Source organism: Hemiscyllium ocellatum, chromosome 21, assembly GCF_020745735.1.
Source record: "Hemiscyllium ocellatum isolate sHemOce1 chromosome 21, sHemOce1.pat.X.cur, whole genome shotgun sequence".
NCBI classification, from domain to species: domain Eukaryota; kingdom Metazoa; phylum Chordata; class Chondrichthyes; order Orectolobiformes; family Hemiscylliidae; genus Hemiscyllium; species Hemiscyllium ocellatum.
In genome coordinates this window covers 60,781,975-60,800,610 of record NC_083421.1, presented here as the reverse complement: position 1 = coordinate 60,800,610, position 18,636 = coordinate 60,781,975, and the positions used below count along the sequence as shown (strand labels likewise).

The 18,636-nt window shown below is 43.0% G+C and overlaps 1 protein-coding gene across 1 annotated transcript in view; it reads left to right on the top strand.

Annotated features, from left to right (window-relative positions):
* The first annotated feature begins 3,724 nt into the window (after nucleotides 1-3,724).
* The window catches only part of slc25a25b (solute carrier family 25 member 25b), a 39,763-nt gene continuing 24,851 nt past the window's right edge, over nucleotides 3,725-18,636 (top strand). Inside the window, exon 1 of the mRNA XM_060841559.1 lies at nucleotides 3,725-4,049. Within this exon, the coding sequence (XP_060697542.1) occupies nucleotides 3,810-4,049 (240 nt within the window). The 5' untranslated portion in view covers nucleotides 3,725-3,809. The remainder of the gene's footprint in view (nucleotides 4,050-18,636) is intronic.

Here is an 18,636-nt window from a genome sequence, read left to right as displayed (position 1 = left end):
TGATGCTCCTATTTGGATGCATGACCTTCAAAGGTTAGACTTCAAAGGAACCACCAGGCTGGTAAGATGTTGCACAAAATGTATCAGTTTGCAATAACTTCTCACTCAACAAACTTTATCAGTTATAGAAATTAACATAGACAAGCAGGAGGCTGGAAGAACACAGCAAGCCAGGCAGCATCAGGAAGGCGGAGAAGTCAATGTTTCAGGTGTAATCCTTCTTCAGGACCCTTCTTCAGAAATTAACATCACCACCACCTTAATTTTCTTTGCAATGACTGAGTAAAACTGAACTCTAAAAGCCTTTGAACAGCAAACACACTCTCCTATACAGAACAAATATCGTTGTTTTCCAAAAGTATTTTGGAAGGTGCTCTGCGGTTTGCAAAAAGAGAAAGAAACTTTAAAAGGGGGAAGAAATATAAACTATGATAACAATTGTGGAGCTTTGTGGTTTTGGAACTGACTTACCTTTGGTTTAACTGGCATTAAAGAGGTGCTTGAAACAAAGAGATTGTGTACTGAGCATCCAGGTGATGGTGACAGCAGAGCTCATAACATTTTGTAAACGACTTTTGTGTTGGCCATTGCAAACACAGCTTTCTAGCGTGGGACATGTACGCACTAGATGGCAGGTTGGTCAGGTATTGTAAAGTATAATTGTTGTGTACACTCTAACTGGATCACCACCCCTGTATCCACACAGTTCTCTCCATTCATGCCAAGTTGCCAAGATACATAATGTCAAACAAAAAAGTCAATGCCACCACACTGGATGTTTCTCATGGACACTTGATTTTGTTAAACAGGTTAATTGGCTCATTCTCACTTTCTCTCAGCAATCCAGGTGTCAATTGCACTCTAGATGTTTGGATGCCCATATCCCACATTTGGATTCTGAACCTGGTTTAATACAATGGAATTCTCCTGATGTTTTTGGAGAGAAGTGAGCACCATAGGGGGATGAAGTGGTTTATCCCCCCTTCCAACTCCATTTTCATTTTGCCCCCTCCCTCTCTCCCTTATCTTTGCTGGTTTGCACTGACCTCAAAGGGCTCTGTGTGTAAACAAATTAATTGGAAACCAAAGTGATTTACTGGTCGAGGACAATGGATGACAAAACACCAGGGCTGGGAAAATAGCTGTTTGGTTGTGTTTGATGACACTTCAGGATTTTAAAAAAACTATAATGGAAGCAAGCATAAGTAATACAATGAAATGAAAGGGTTCTTGTGGTGCAATGGTGCAGTGTCCCTACCGCTTAGCTACAAAACCCAGGTTCAGATCCCCCATTTGGGTGGCACGGTGGCACAGTGGTTAGCACTGCTGCCTCACAGCGCCAGAGACCCGGGTTCAATTCCCGCCTCAGGCGACTGACTGTGTGGAGTTTGCACGTTCTCCCTGTGTCTGCGTGGGTTTCCTCCGGGTGCTCTGGTTTCCTCCCACAGTCCAAAAATGTGCGGGTCAGGTGAATTGGCTATGCTAAATTGCCCATAGTGTTAGGTAAGGGGTATATGTAGGGGTATGGGTGGGTTGCGCTTCGGCGGGTCAGTGTGGACTTGTTGGGCCGAAGGGCCTGTTTCCATACTGTAAGTAGTCTAATCTAATTAGTGTAACACTTCCAAATGGGTCAATTGTGAATATTGAATACAATGGAAGTAGATCAGAGCTTGGCATGTCCTTATTTGTTTTGGAGCCCTCAACAGTAAGTGATAGTTTCACACATTCTTTCATAAGATATTGGAGCAGAATTAGGCCATTCGGCCCATCAAGTCTGCTCCGCCATTTGATTATGGTTGGTATGTTCCTCACTCCCATTTTCCTGCATTCTCTCCATATCCCTTCAACCCATTATCAATTAAAAATCAGTCTAACTCCTGCTTAAATTTACTCACTGTCCTAGCATCCACCGCACTTTTGGAGAGTGAACAACGTGTCTTAACACAGAGCAATGAGGGATATATGCTGGCCCTACCAGTAATGCCCATACTCCATGAATGGATTTTTAAAAATTCAGAATCATTGGTTATTAATACGCTGGCTTTTAAGAGGCATTTACAGTTTTTAAAAAGTCCTCACTGATCGTGTTGGGCAGAAAATGGTGAGAGGTTATGATTTTGAGGGGTAGAGGCAACTGTTCCTATTTCTTACAGTTCAAAGTTTGGGAGAAGATTTGTAGCTTGGGTGCTAGTTGTTTTGATTCTGTTCGCCGAGCTGGGAGTTTGTGTTGCAAACGTTTCGTCCCCTTTCTAGGTGACATCCTCAGTGCTTGGGAGCCTCCTGTGAAGTGCTTCTGTGATGTTTCCTCCGGCATTTATAGTGGCTTGTCTCTGCTGCTTCCGGTTGTCAGTTCGTGCTGTCCGCTGCAGTGGCCGGTATATTGGGTCCAGGTCGATGTGTTTGTTAATAGAATCTGTGGATGAGTGCCATGCCTCTAGGAATTCCCTGGCTGTTCTCTGTTTGGCTTGCCCTATAATACTGGTGTGGTCCCAGTCGAATTCATGTTGTTTGTCATCTGCATGTGTGGCTACTAAGGATAGCTGGTCGTGTCGTTTCGTGGCGAGTTGGTGTTCATGGATGCGGGTCTTCCTGTTTGTCCAATGTAGTGTTTTGTGCAGTCCTTGCATGGGATTTTGTACACTACACTGGTTTTGCTCATGCTGGGTATAGGGTCTTTTGTCCTGGTGAGTTGTTGTCTGGCTGTTGGACTGTATTTCTTATGGTCTTATGGTTACAGGAGTAGAAGGAGGCCATTCAGCCAAATGAGTATCTGCTGCCTTTCCAAATGAGCATTCCCTGGATTTTTCCCTTTACCCCTTCCCATTATTTCTGTTCAAATAATAATTTAATGTCTTCATTAAGGCCAAAGTTGGAAAGGAATGATATGCAGGGTTACAGGTGGCGGGAAGGGCACTAAAATAGTCATAGACAGAGAGGACAAACTCTATGGGCCAAATGGTCCCCTTCTGCACTTTGACAATACCCTCGCCTGGGAGTACCCAAGGCTTCTTCACTGGTCAACGTCTATTGGACAACATTGTTATCAATCATTTGATCATCTTCACTCGATTGGTTAATAGTTTGACCAGCTGCTTAGCAACCTCAATTCGATCAATCAAAACCACAGCCCACCCACCATATATTATTGGCTTACCAGACAGAGTTCTGAATGTGGATTGATGAATGCTGATGTCAATCCTAACGACCACCAAATCATCCCGCCCTGCCGTCTTCGGGAGAATGGGCACATTTATTGGTCATCATCGCTGTCAATCTCCGTCCAGGCATCGCCTCTCCGCCAGCTGCCACGTTTCATTGGCTGCCTCGGCTCAATTCCGAGGTTCTATTGGTGGATGGAGCTGCCAGTCATGATGATCTCCGGCCCCGTCTGTCCCACCCCCGAACGACAACTTGCTCTGGGACGTTTGCATATCCATGACTGAACGGAGCTCCCATTTTCCCAACCGCCTACGAACCACCCCCTCTCTTCATGTGGCGGATCCCAGGCAATCCTATTGGCGAACTGAGCTGTCAGATACGCTTGCGCCCACCATTTAATTGGCTGTTTCGGAGAGAGCTGCATTGCCATTGGTGAACGCGGCGGCTACCGCCTCCCCTGCCGTCTATTGGTTGTTCTGGCGCGGCCCCGATGTCCCATTGGTGGCCGGGTGCTGTCGGTCATGACTGTCGGTAGTCCCGCCCCTTCTCGTGTTTCCATCACCTGAAGAGCGGAGAGCCGGCCCCGCGAGAGCTTCCCGCCAGCGGCTAACGGTCACACACATCCCGTTCACTCTTCAACCCGAACCGCGATGAAAGGAGTTGGAGCCGCCGCCTGCTGCCGTTGTTCGGGCGGCCCGTGGTGTGAGTGTGAGGCAGTCGACACTGCGGAGCAGCAGCAGGCGGCGGCGGCGGCTCGCCTGGAGCAGGAGCGCCGGCTGCAGCTCCTCTTCCAGCAGCTCGATGTCAACCAGGACGGCGGCCTGTGTGTCAATGACCTGGCGGCCGGCCTGCAGCGGCTCGGCGTCCACCGCACCGAGTCCGAGCTCAGGGTGAGTGCGAACCCTCGGCGCCGGCAGGCTTCAAAACGCCGGTCCCGCTAGGCCGCAGGCTGGCTGGGTGTGTGGAGGAAGCTGCTGCTGGGACAAGGGAAGGCAGGACGGGCTGGGTCTGGGGTGAAGAGGCCGGAGGATGAGGGTCTGGGGTGGGAGAGAGGGTCTGAGGTGAGGGGGAGCGGAGGGTGAGGATCTGGGGTGGAAGGGCTGGAGGGTCTGGGGTGGAGGGGGAGGAACAAGAGGGGAGCTGGAGGGTCAAGGTCTGGGGTGGAGGGTCTTGGATGGGGGGCGGGGCAAGAGGGCAGCCGGAGGGTCAGGGTCTGGGGTGGAGGGGGGGGAACAAGAGGGGAGCTGGAGGGTCTGGGGTGGAGGGGGGGGAACAAGAGGGGAGTCGGAGGGTCAGGGTCTGGGGTGGGGGAGGAGAACAAGAGGGGAGTCGGAGGGTCAGGGTCTGGGGTGGGGGAGGAGAACAAGAGGGGAGTCGGAGGGTCAGGGTCTGGGGTGGAGGGGGGGGAACAAGAGGGGAGTCGGAGGGTCTGGGGTGGGGGAGGAGAACAAGAGGGGAGTCGGAGGGTCAGGGTCTGGGGTGGGGGAGGAGAACAAGAGGGGAGTCGGAGGGTCCGGGTCTGGGGTGGGGGAGGAGAACAAGAGGGGAGTCGGAGGGTCCGGGTCTGGGGTGGGGGAGGAGAACAAGAGGGGAGTCGGACGGTCCGGGTCTGGCGTGGAGGGGCTGGGGGGGTCCAGAATTTGGGGGGGGGGGGGGGAATGGAGGAGAGAGAGAGGAGACAAGAGGGGAGCTGGAAGGTCAGGGTCTGGGGTGGAGTGGGGGAGGTACAAGAGGGGAACTGGAGGGTCAGGGTCTAGGGTGGAGGGGAGCTGGAGTGTCAGGGTCTGGAGTGGGGGGCTGGGGTGAAGGGTCTGGAGTGGGGGGCTGGGGTGAAGGGTCTGGAGTGGGGGGCTGGGGTGAAGGGGCCGGAGGGTCAGGGTTTGGGGTACGGAGGCTGGAGAGGCAGGATCTGGGGTTGGGTCTGGAACTGGAGAGGCAGCATCTGGGATTTGTATGGGGTGCTGGAGGGAGAGAAGCTGATCCTTCAGAGGATCAGCACAGACATGAGCCATCTGACCACTTGCAGTGCCATGTCCGTTCTACAAAACAGTTACCACTTGGTAGCGACTGAGATGTCAGGTTGATGGCTGAAATCTCGGATCATTTTCAGCAGCGTCTTGAAGCTGCATATTTAATTATTTAGGGCTGAAATTCTGGACTTGAAGCCAGTGGATGATTGAACTCTTTTAATCTCTTTCCTTTTGAGTAATCCATCCTAATGTTTCCATTTGTGTCTTGGTTATAATTGGATGACTGTAGGTGCAGTTCTAAGGAATAATTTGGTCAGTTTATTCATGCTCCTGTGACATGCCACATGATATTATTCTATGCTAAAGATGCTGTTTCAATACAATCGCATCTAGTCTTTGGCTTGGTACCATGGGAGATTTTAATGTATCACCTGAAAGATAGCATTTGTAATAAAGTACATACTAGATAATTGTCAGCTATTGTGGGTCCTGCAAATTCAGAGGGATACATTGATTCAGAAGCAAAATACAGTAAATACTGGAAATCTGAAACACACAAAAGCAAAGAAATACTGAAGAAGTCAAGCCTCCTGTCAGATGAGGTCATAAACACGAGATTGTAACTCTCTCTCTGTCTGCAGGCTTTGCCTAGTGCGCCCAGTTAATACCAGTGTCCGCATTGTTTTTCTTTCATGGTGTCCAAATTGCATGGTATTCCATGGTATGTTGTCTTTTGGGCAAGTTAGTGTGAAGTTATGTTTTATCAGGTGGACAGAAAAGATCCTGAAGTGCCATTCCACTTCATGGGCTTGTTATGAAGGGGGTAAAAAAGACACGAGTCATATTTGGAAACATTAGAATAGGTGAGCCTAAGCAATCAGCTCAAGGCTGTTTTAAGGTAGTTTAAGTTAAAAACGACACAACAGGTTATAGTCCAACAGGTTTAGTTGGAAGCGCTAACGTTCGGAGTGCCGCTCCTTCATCAGATGGTTCATCATCAGTTTTTGAGAGGACATTTAGAGCTGAGATGGTCCTGGTTCTTCAGCTCTGGAATTTCATCCTAAATCTCTCAACTTGTAGAATTTCTTTACTTGATCCAAGAGGTTTATTTTGAAAGAAAATAAAACTCTGCATGCTGGAAATGTGAAACAGAAACAAGTGCTGGAGAAACTCAGCAGTTCTGCCAGCATCTGGTGAATGAAAAACTGTTAATGTTTGAAAAGATTGCTGGACTTGAATTGTTAATTCAATTTTTCTCTGATTGGAAGAGCAGCAAAGGCAGGGGAGAAGAAAGCTCTGATTGTGGTGAAGTCGCAGTGTGTTCTGGTGTGATGGTGGTGATCAGTCAATGACCCTGGCTGTGACGAATGTGCTCGGGAAGTGCTTGGGGAAATGCATTGAGCTCAGTGTGAGTGAACCTAGATTCTTCACTGTAGCAGAAGGCTTGTATTGCGGTACCTTGAGGTTGTGCAAGATGCTAAATAAGAAAAGTTGGTTGTGTTGAGCCAGTTAAATATCAAACCTTTGTCAGTCCTTAGCTCTAGTTAGTAATATGCCTTAGAAACTTTATGATAAGATTGTACCAAAGCACGGGAACCCGATCTAGAATTGGGGCAGAACTGTTCATGTATATGATTGATTGTTAAGTACAGTTATAACCCATCTTTGAGTTTTTTTTGCTTATTTGTTTATTTATTTTAATTTTGAGAGATCTGGAAGGATTGATTCTGTTAAACCAAGGGTCAAGGCCTGGAGACTGCATCTCTGAATTTGCAACAGTTTCATAAGTGTTCCTATATCAGAAAATAATTATAGAATAATCCAGCAAAGAAATTATTGAGGAGAAAGGAGCCCTGAAAATGACTAAGTAGACCTTGAGACTGTGTTCAAAGAGCCCAGAGTTAGTAGGGAGTGATTGTGTGGAGAGAGATCTTGAGCCCTGGTCAACCTATACTCAAGCATATACTCTCTATCATGTAGGATAGAATATTTCTTTTAAAGCCCATCAAAATTGTCGCATTTGCACATTTGTTCAGGAATAAGACTGTTGAATTAAAGGAGAAGTCAGCTATTCGCAGAACTAATAGCAAAACCTAAATGCCACAGGATAAATGGTATTGTTACAGTAAACTTACTTGATATTATTGTCTGAATCTGAAACTTAAGAACGTGACCTTTATTCTTAAATTTTTTCCTTGACGCTACTGAATTTATTTCTGTTTTCAGTAGACTGTTTATTTTAACTGCAAATGGCAAATTTGATCATTTTGTCCAAGATTTTGTTTTTAAGGCTGTACTTGTGATTTTTTTGTTGCGTAGTGTTGGTATTTTTTAGTTCTAATATTTGTTTTTTGAGAGAGCACCAAAAATGAAATATAGCTGACCATGTTGCATTGTGGCTGGATAGAAATTAAAACCTGTAATTTCATTCGAGGGTTGAAATGATGTTTGTAAAATGCTTTAACTTTGCTTGATTGTTGTCATGAAGTATTGGATAAGATTAGTGTTGTGGTCTCTTGGGGCTATCTATCATGATAGTGACTAGCACAAGGTTTATACTGACGGAGTTGCTTTGGAACTCTAGAGCACGAATTTAGTGCTGTTTGTAGCATGTCACATATGACTGACTTTTTCATTCTAAAATGAATGGTAGTCCTAAGAAAAATAGTGAAGATACAATGTCAAGCATATAGTCTTTTTGCAACCACTTGTGCCCCCTCTCATGCACATGTGCAAATACAATGTTAAAATGGTGTAGTATCCAGTATAAAGAAAAAGAATATGCAGTCCTGTGTCCTTAAAGTTTTAATCCATCTTACAACATGTCACTAGATGTATTTCATGGTGCTCTAGTAAATAAATTAGATGCAATTGAAAATGTGATAACATTGAGTTTCTTAGTTTATCTCAATATTGCTGCTAGCAGTCTTACTACCATTTCTTCACTCTAGTAGTCTCTCCAAATGTAGTTGAGGTTTAGTCCTTCCAGAATTGGTGTGATATTTTTGGATCATGTTATTTAATTAGTCTCACAACGAAAACCTGAATTGCATGTTAAGAATAGTTGTGGAAACAGGGAGTAATTACTTACAGAACATAGGTTTAGATATGTATGTAGAGTCAGAATTAGAATTGTACAGCATGGAAAAACCCAGTCCAATTTATCCATGCCTACCAAATATCCTAGCTGAAAATGTGTTGCTGGTTAAAGCACAGCAGGTTAGGCAGCATCCGAGGAATAGGAAATTCGACGTTTCGGGCATAAGCCCTTCATCAGGAATTCTGATAAGTCCTGATGAAGGGCTTATGCCCGAAACGTCGAATTTCCTATTCCTCGGATGCTGCCTAACCTGCTGTGCTTTAACCAGCAACACATTTTCAGCTGTGATCTCCAGCATCTGCAGACCTCATTTTATACCAAATATCCTAGTTTAATCTTGTCCCATTAGCCAATATGTTTGAATACATTGTAACTACTATACAAATGCAAGTGTACAACTATCTTGATGCTTACTCTAGTGTCTCCTGTGCCTCTTAGCTGCTGCACTTGTTTGACTTCAGCTGTGTCATAGGGTTTTATTTCATTGTTGTGCATTTTGCTGATGTTTATTGATATGTCAATTTTGATTTGAACTCAGCATTAATGTGTATTATGTCCCACTTCTAAAACCCTTTTTTATTATAAAGATGTTGAAAGTCCATTAAAATTTGAAGAATTGTGTGGCATTTTCAGGGAATGGTAATAGAATACGTGCCTTCTTGTCGTTTTCTTTTATCTTGCAAGTGCTGATGCTGCAAACGTGAGCAGTTGTGTTTATGGCTCAGCAAGATTATTCCTCATTTAGATTTGCATGTAGACTTTTTGTCCATTTTCATAAATCTTGTCTTGTCAGTCTCTAACCTGCTGTGCAATGAGATGTCCCTTTTTCCAGGCCTGGGGAATTCTATCCTTGTTTTTGCACTTGTTCTAACTGCCCTCTAATCCTCTCGTGATGCCAACTGTGCGAGTTCAAAAATAGATTCTCCATTTCTCAACCTCACTCTTGCCTGAGGTGTGGTGACCCTCAGTTGGGCATCACAGTGGTTAGCACTGCTGCCTCAAAGCGCTGGGGTCCTAGTGTTGATTCTGCCCTTGGGCAACAGTATGTGTGACATTGCATGTTCTCAGTTTCAGCAGGAATTTTTTTTCCCCACAGTTCAAAGACGTGCTGGTTAGGTGTGTTGGTCAGGCTAAATTGCCCATTGTGTTCAGGCATGTGCAGGCTAGGTGGATTAGCCTTGGGAAATAGTGTTACGGGGATAAGGTGGTGTGGACGGGTCTGGGTGGGATGCTCTTTGTAGGGTTGGTGTGGAACTAATGTGGCCTATTTCCACACTGTAGGGATTCTATGATTTGAGTTGTCTTTGTATCTCCAATGAGAGAGTATCCCTATGATTCAGTTGGACAACTTTACCCTTTACTTTTTAGATCTTTCTCTGCTTCCATAAGCAATGTTCTGTTCCGTACATAGTTATGCATATTTTATAATGAAAGTGCTACATTTCAAACTGAATTTTGCATTTCCTTGTTATGCGAAAGGATGGACCTTAATACAGTAAAATTCATGGCTCCTTACTGAACATTGGATGCTGTAACAAGTTGTTTTGCTACAGCTCCTCTTCAATGTAAGCTGAATGTGGATTCTAATTTATCTAAACTAATACAATAGTATAATGATGGCAGAAGAAGCAGGTGCTTGAGTGTAAGTATATACTATATACTATCACGTATAAGTCACTTGCCATCTTGATTCAGATATGCCATTGGTTCCATCATCAGCATTCCATCAAAACCCTGAAACTCAAAACCTAACAGAACCTTCACAATATGGATTGCAGTTGTTCCAACAAGATAGGGTGTCAAGGTATGGTGAGTAAGTGTTAAGTTTGCCACTAGTGTCCACATTGCATTGCTTTAAACAAAGCGCCTCAGCTAATTGTCTAAGCAATAGTGCCTCTCTGATTTGATGAGGCATTTTATTTAGTAGTTCTACTTTTTGAATCTTGTTCAGTCATTCAGGGCACGGTTGGGACCGTGGGCTATGGACATCATAGCAATTACAGAGGTGGACCGGACTAGCAACTTAATGATTCTAATAGGAAGGACAGAAGTGGGGGGCAAGAGAGGAGGAGGAGGAGGAGTAGTGGTGGTTTTGATCAGGGATAATGTAATGGCTGTATTTAGGGAGGATATTCCTGGGAATGTGTCCAGGGACATTATTTGGATGGAACTGAGAAATAAGGGAAGGTCACTTTATTGGATTTGTATTATAATAGTCAATGGGAATCGAGAAACAAATTTGTGAGGAGATTTCAGTTATCTGTAAGAATAATAAGGTGATTGTGGTAAGGGATTTTAACTTCCCCAACATTGACTACTGCTGCCACTGTGTTAGGGGCTTGGATGGAGAGGAATTTGTGTGTACAAGCAAATTTTCTATTTAGTATGTGGATGTACCTACTGGAGAATGTGCAAAACTTGACCTACTGTTGGGAAATAAGTCAAGGCAGGTGACTAGGTGTTAGTGGGGGAGCACTTTGAGGCAAGCAACATTCAACCCAAAGAACCCCAAATACCCAAATAGAAAGCAGAAATTATCAGCAGTGCTTTGCCTGGAGACCCATGAAAGATGTTACCTAATACGGTGATGAAACGTCTTGAAATTAACCTCCCAGCTCAGCGATTAAACTTACATCCAGAATCTCAACCTGAACTTCAAATCTTCTCAAAACTTGCTGAGGATGGATGCTTGAAGGTAAAGGAACAGCAGGAAATGGGAAACATTAAAAAATGAGAGAGAGTCCAGAGACTCTCTGTTCTTGTTGGGCTGAAGGGCAAGACTGGCAGGTGCAGGGAATGCTGGATGAACATTAACAGAGAGGTTTTGGTTAAGATAAAAGAGGAAGCATTTGTCAGATATAGACAGCAGATATTGAGTGAATCCCTAGGAGAGTATAAAGGCAGTAGAAATATACTAAATCAGGAGGGTTCAGGGCAGAGCGATGGGCATGAACTATATGGACTTCAGTAAGGTATTCAACAAGGTTCCTCATGGTAGACTGATTAGCAAGGTTTTGATCACATAGAATTCAAGGAGAACGAGCCAAATGGGACTAGATTTATTTCTGATGTTTGGTTGGCATGGGCGAGTTGAACCGAAGGGTCTGCTTCTGAGCTGTACAGCTCTATGACTCTGTTACTCGCAAATGCTAAAGTACACAGATCTGGAATTGAACTTATTTCTTGTTGGTTAGTACTGAAGAGGGATTGGTTAGCTCAGTTGGTTGAACAGCTGATTTGCCATGCAGCGTGATGGCAACAATGTGGGTTAAGTTAAGGACCCTCCTTCATGACCTCTCTTCTCACCTGAAATGTGGTGACCCTTTGGTTAAGCCACCACCAATCATGTCTCTGTAATGAGAGAGCAGCCTTATGGTCTGGTAAAACTATGGAGACTTTACCCTTTTACCCATTCAAAAAAAGCTTTGGATTTTAATGTTGCATCACTGGTGTGAAATGTGGACACCTAAGTAATATATTGACCATCTTGTGTTTCACTTTAAAATAAGCTTTCTAAATCTGAAAACAGATTGAAGATGTATTATATTTGGAGTTATTTTATTCAGAATTGGACTTTGTCATATTCACTTTGTTTTATGCCAGTTTTGCATCATTGCTGTCTGGTTGCCTACCTAATCAAAAGAAGGGAATTGAATTCTTTTGTGATAAATGTAGGTTAAAAGTGATTATGACCTGTGGAAAAACCTCTGCTTAATTACTATTTTTATACAGTTTTGTACTGAGTGGAGTAATCATTCAACAAGCTGTGCCTGTTTCCTTGATGCATTCCGTGGAAACAAAGGTGCTAGTTAATGTTGATTGTATTTCTCATGAGCTTGTCTGATACAAATATTCTAGTCTAACACATGAAAAATTGGGTGGATTTACACAAACTGCTCAGTAGCTTGTCATCAACAGTAACTCCAAAGGTGCTTCAGCATCAAAATCGACAATTTGGTTGGCTAAAGGGTGGTTCTTTAATAAAGCATCTTAGTATCTTGTTCTGTGAATGGTTAGTAAAGTACTGCATTGAGTCTGCAGGTTTTGCGACACTGCAGGGAAAATGATTCTCCTCTGCATTAACTTTCACAACCTTTGTGGCCTGTTGTTCAGTTTATATAGCACAGCGTATTGTGCTGCAGCATTTCCCGAACAGGAGTCAAACAAATTTTTTAGTCTTAAATTCTTAAGATACAGGATGCTTAAGACTGTTTATGAGTATCTATATAATATGTTCCTGAATGTGGTGTGTCAGAATGCAGGTATGGGGAAGGAACAGGCCTGTAACTTGAACAATGCAACTGAAACACAGGGGAAACCCAGTGACAGAGAGGATGGGGATGATGCTGACGGAAAGCGCCATTGGCAGACACAGAAAGATGTGCAGGAACCAGTAAAGGTAGTGTGAAGATTCTTGTGGTCCAAGAATAATGCAGCTTTATTTCAAAAACTTTAGAGGGTATGTTGCATGTCCAAGATCCAATTTTAATTCCTTGAGCAAGCACCCTTGGAGCTGTTAATACATTTATAAAAAAGTTTGTCAAGTTAAAATAACTATTTATAAAACTCTTTGCATTTAATGTGTTTTGAAAAATGAACGTTGCTTCTCCCTTTTGCTATGGAAAAGGTTTTATACAGCCATTTTTACAGTAAATGTAAAAGGATGATTGTCTGTGTGGCATGAAATGTGTTTTGCCTTATTATTTTCTACATCAGAATACGTTGTTCAATCTGTCACAGGAGTTTTTTCTTTTGCTGTCCTTCATAAGAGTAAGTGTGCTTACTCATTTATTGGCTTAGTGGGTAATGATGTATACTTGTGATCGTTTTTCTTTGGAACAATGGCCAAGATGCACCTAAAGCAAAAAAACAAATTAACTTGTCGCAGTGCAGTGCTTATCAATCTAACCCGCAAACATATCCCTGTTGTTGACTCAATTTAAAATCTACATTGTTTTAGGCATCTTGAAACAATTTCTGCATCTTTGAATGTAATTTTCATTTTGCCAGCTGTGACTATGCAAGGTCTGAGGCTTGATGACTTTGCAGAATGGAGTATTACTTGAGCAGGTTTTAGAGTTCATTCAAGACTACCTCCTTTGCCTGTTCACATTAAGCTGCGACCGAAATACAGTTCATACGGCAAGAGGCTTAGCAATCAACCTTGACTTTTTGAGAAATCTTACAAAGGCTACTGAGCTGTATTTTCAACATTAAAAGTTGCTCTTTTGAGAATTTTTGCAAAGTTGGAAAATTGAGGGAACCAATAATTGTATTTCTTAGCGAAACTGCATCTTTAATTTTAGTCATTTTCGTAAGATTTATTTAGTCCTGATTGGTCTGTTTTGTTCTTACGCTTGAGACATATGTAGTGGCATTGTTGAAAACTGGTTTGAATAAAACTGAATGTCAAGAATTATTGTCCCAACTGGTTTGATCAAAAAATCCAAAATGCAGCTGTTTCCTTTGGTGCATTGATCCCTTTTGTTCTACTGCAATTTGGGAATAATAATGTAAATTTGCATTTAGTTGTGCAGTGTAATTTTCAGTTGTGGTTTTTATTTATCCTGAATGTTTTATGGTCTTTTGGCGAAATATGGATAAGCTCGAGTTGTTGCATGTTATGCAATTGAGTAATTCTTTAATTTGCTATGAGCTGCTTGCACCATAGCGAATAATTCTTAAATTTGAAGTGGGGATGCAGTAGAACGTGTCCTTCCGCAAATAGCATTTCCATCTAAAATGTAACTGGGTTACTTTAGCATTGTAAAATGTTATTTTTTTGCTTTCTAGTTTTCAAAGTCTGAGGTCTAGAGTAACAGGTTGGAAATGCATTTTGAAATAACAAGTCTTACAATTTGATCTGCATATTTTGATCTGTAAATTGCCACTTACCTCAACTAGAAAGATAAGTACTCTCTACTTCTTGATATTGCTGTTGGTTTGTCTAGCCTGCCACTTTAATTGTTTTTTGACACTGAATCCTGAGTCATTTTAGAAACTGTTAATAAACCCAAAAACCACAGATACTCTTCTGAACATCTGAAACAAAAATGAAATTGCTGGAGAAACACAGCTTCTGTAAGAGTTAACATTTCATTTTGATGGAGAGTCACCAGACTCCATGCTGACTTTACTTTCTCCCTATGGATGCTGCCAGACCTCTGCAGTTTCTCCATCAATTTCTGACTGTAGGTTTGCTCGCTGAGCTGGAAGGTTCATTTCCAGACGTTTCATCACCCCACGAGATTACATCTTCAATGGACCTCATGCGAAGCAATGCTGAAAATTCCTGCTTTCTATTTATATGTTTGGGTTTCTTTGGGTTGGTGATGTCATTTTCCTGTGGTGAAGTCACTTCCAGTTCTTTTTCTCTGGGGCTGGTAGATGGGTTTTAACTCGGTGTGTGTATTGATAGAGTTCCGGTTGGAATACCATGCTTCTAGGATTTCTTGTGCGTGTCTTTGGCTTGTCCTAGGATGGATGTGTTGTCCCAGATGAAGTGGTTATCATTCTTTATCAGCCATATGTAAGGATGCTAGTGAGAGCGGGTCATATCTTTTTGTCGCTAGTTGGTGTTCATGTATCCTGGTGGCTAGTTTTCTGCCTGTTTGTCCAATGTAGTGTTTGTTATAGTCTTTGCGTGGTATTTTGTAAATGACATTAGTTTTGCTCATTATCATTATAAGGTCTTTTAAGTTCATTAGCTGCTGTTTGTGTGTTGGTGGGTTTGTGGGCTGCCATGATGCCAAGGGGTCTGACTACTTATATTGAGCTCTTGCACGTCTATATTACCTTGAGAAAATCACAATTGAGTGTATACTCTTCAGTAAAATGAGAGCCAGGCTGAAAATTCTTCCTTGTAATTGTTTAGTCTGTGTTACTTGGGTGGGTGGAATATAGGAAAACTGAAGGTGTAAAGCTGTTTGGTGGGTTGCCAATCATGGAGAAAATTCTTCCTTTAGAGAATTTTAGGAAACAGCTGAAACTTTGGGAAGGAATTATCTATTTTGCACTTGTGTGGTATTGCTGAAATTACATTAATAAGTGGAAAAAAGAATCCGTATGCTGATTGTAAGAGAAAAAGGTTACTGTAAGCTGGTTGCCATTGACATCGGGGTTGAAAAACCTGGTCCCTGGTATCTTGACTTTGTTTTGTGTGCAAGTCTTAGATAACTCATCATCAAAAACTGAGAAATTACATTTTGCCTTTTGATTTTTACAGCAGTTTGCAATGTCACTATTGTGCCACTTGGAACACTCCGAACTGGTCCCCTGTATATTACATAGCTTCCTTTCAGCTCAAACATGGATGGAGAGGCTGTGGGAGGAGCAAGCTGTTGCTAAGAGATTTTGTTAATCAAATCTTGCTTCTAGCTGGGACTACAGCTCAGACTTAGTAGGAGACTCCGGTTGGAAAGGGAGTTTGGATTGCAGGATGTCCTTGCTGGGACCTGATGCAAACATTTCCTGATTGCTGTCCGAAATTGTGTTGGGTTCATTTTGATTATGGTCATGTAGGGGGTGCCCAGTGTAAGTCAGACCCAAGTTTTCTAGAGTAGCAGTGGTGCTTTTCCTGGCCCAAAGGAATTTGAGATCCAAAGGTGGACTCAGTGAAGGGACGATCTTTTTAGATGAGGAATTTCTTCAGCCAGACAGTGGTGAATCATTGAAATTACTGGCCACAGAAGACTGTAGAGGCCAAGTCATTGAGCCTCTTTAAGAAAGAGGTTTTTGACTCGATAAGATGGTGGCGATTCTATAGAATGCTGTGGACAGCTCTGCCTAAAAGCCAAGGTCTACTGGTGTTTTTTGCCATCCCTGGCCGACTTATGTGGTGGAACTATTAGTTTAAAACCCTCCAGAACACACATTTGTTAATATTTGGGAATGGGAAGGATGCCAAAGGAGCAAGCAAACAGCAGCAGAGAGGACACTCCTCCCCTGCAGCACCTACAACATCAGAGACTGCAGTAGCAGCCTCTCCTGACACCCACCCACCACCACCCCAGGACCTGACAGACTCTCAGGAATTGGCTGTAGTGATGGAGAGACTTGCCTTGAAAGTTGGAGCTGTGATTGAGGAGATCCGTGGGGAGTTTCGTACCCAGGTCCAATCTATTGCATCCATGCAGCAGGAGATCCAGGGCCTCTGGGAGAGGCTGGAGGCGGTGGAGGGTTGAACTAAGGCCTCGGAAGTGGCAATGGAGTTCTTATCCAGTCGAATCCAGGTGCTGGAGTGAGCGGGGCGGGCTTTGCATGACCATATCGACGACCTCGAAAATTGAGGTCGGAGGATAAATCTCCGAATTGTTGTGCTCCCAGAAGGTGAGCAGCCAGTGAGCTTCTTTGAAAACTGGCTGCCAAAGTTTTTGGACCTTCACATCGAGTCCAGCAGGTTCCAGATTGAAATGGCGTATTGGATTGCAGTGCACAGGTCAGGGTTGGTGCAGCACCCCCACTCTGTACTAGTGCACTTCCATTTATCTAAGGACAAGAAAGAGTTCTTGATTTTAGTGAGGGAGAAAGGGAAATGGGAAGACACTATCCCCGTATTAGTTGAAGCAAACATTCAAAGACACAGTATGGGTTTACCTCCTTCATCTTTATTCCGGGCCCTAGAGGGTGAGAGAATGATTGCCCATGTACACAGAAACATGGGTTCTTTGTCCTTTCTCGAACAGCAGATTCTTAAGAAACTATATAGTCACTATAGGAAGCAGCATCTAAATAAGGCAATAACTATATTGATTGAGTGACTGTAATAGTCAGTGAGCATCAACAGCAAAGGTTCATCCATTGTATAATGGGTGTTCTTAAACTTGGTAACTGGCATTACATAATGGATACTTTTCATCTCGTTAACCCACTACCCTTGTCTCAGCATCTAATTGTTTACTGCAAGTTGTTGTCTAGTTCAAGTCATGCTAGCTGAGCTGCTGCACAAAGCAAAACTGAACTCTTTTCCCTAGCTGCTCATACCTTATACTTTCTCAAAAGTAGGGGAATGGGGTTGAGAAACATATTGGCCATGATCAAATGGCAGAGCAGACGCCAATAAATGGCCTAATTCTGCTCCTGTATTTTATGGTCTAAATGTTTTACTGCACCAAATCTATTTTGGTCCTTTATCCAGAGAAGAGAAAAATTTAAAAAGGGACCTGATGGGCAATGTTTTCCATAGAGCGTGGTGAGCATATGGAACGAACTGCTGGAGGAAGCCATATATGCAAGTCCAGTTAAAAACATTAGGACAGGTACATGAATAAAAATCATGATTTTAGAATGTTGTAGTGGTTACCATTGCTTTATTGCTCAGATTTCTGGTTGAATATATGGGTAAGGTGAAATTGGCTAGATTGGTTGGGTGAAGCTGTGACAACACTGAAAAGCTCAAACCATCCAGACTGCAATTGATTTGTGCCCCATCATATGCTTTCTCCAGTGCTGACTTATTTTGGTTGCAAAGTGCACAATAACAAGTCACCAAGCTAATTGAGTCATAGTCATACAGCACAAAAACAGACCCTTTTGTCCATCTTGTCTATGTCAACCAAATTTACAAAACTAAATTAATCCCATTTACCTGCATTTGGCCGATATCCCTCTAAACCTTGCCTATTCATGTACCTGTCCAAATGTTTTTAATTGTAATAACTGTTCCTGCATATACGGCTTCCTCCAGCAGTTTGTTCCACATGCTCACCATCCTCTGTGGAAAACATTGCCCCTCAGGCCCCTTTTTAAATCTTTCTCCTCTTAGCTTAAAAATATTCCCCCAGTTTTGAAGTTCTCCACCCTAGAGGGAAAAAAAAGTCTTTGCTATTCACCTTATCTATGCCCCTCATGATTTCATAAATCTCTACCAGGTCAACCCTCAACCTCCTATGCTTTAGTGAAAGAGGTCTGAGCTTCCCCATCACTCAACTCTCCAGTCCTGCCAACATCCTTTTAAATATTTTCTGCACCTTCTCCAATTTAATACCCTTTATTTATCAAGGCAACCAGCACTGTCCACAATACTCCAAAGTTGCCTCACCAATGTCCTGTACAACCTCCACATGGCTTCTCAGTTCCTAAACTCATTTGTCTTAACAATGAAGGCAAATGTGCTAAATGTCTCTTTAATCACCCTGTCTAACTGTGATGCGACATTCAATAAATTATGTACCAGAACCCTTGGATCTCTTTGTTTGAAAACATGACTCAAGCCTGTACCATTAACTGTATAAGTCCTGCCCTTGCTCGTTTTACCAAAATGAAATATATTGTTTTTATCCAAATTGAACTCCATCTGCTACTCACCTGTTGACCCAATTGCTCAAGATCTCTTTGTAATCTTAGATAACCTTCATTCTCCACTATACCACCATTTCTGGTGTCATCTGCAACCTTAGTAACCACTCC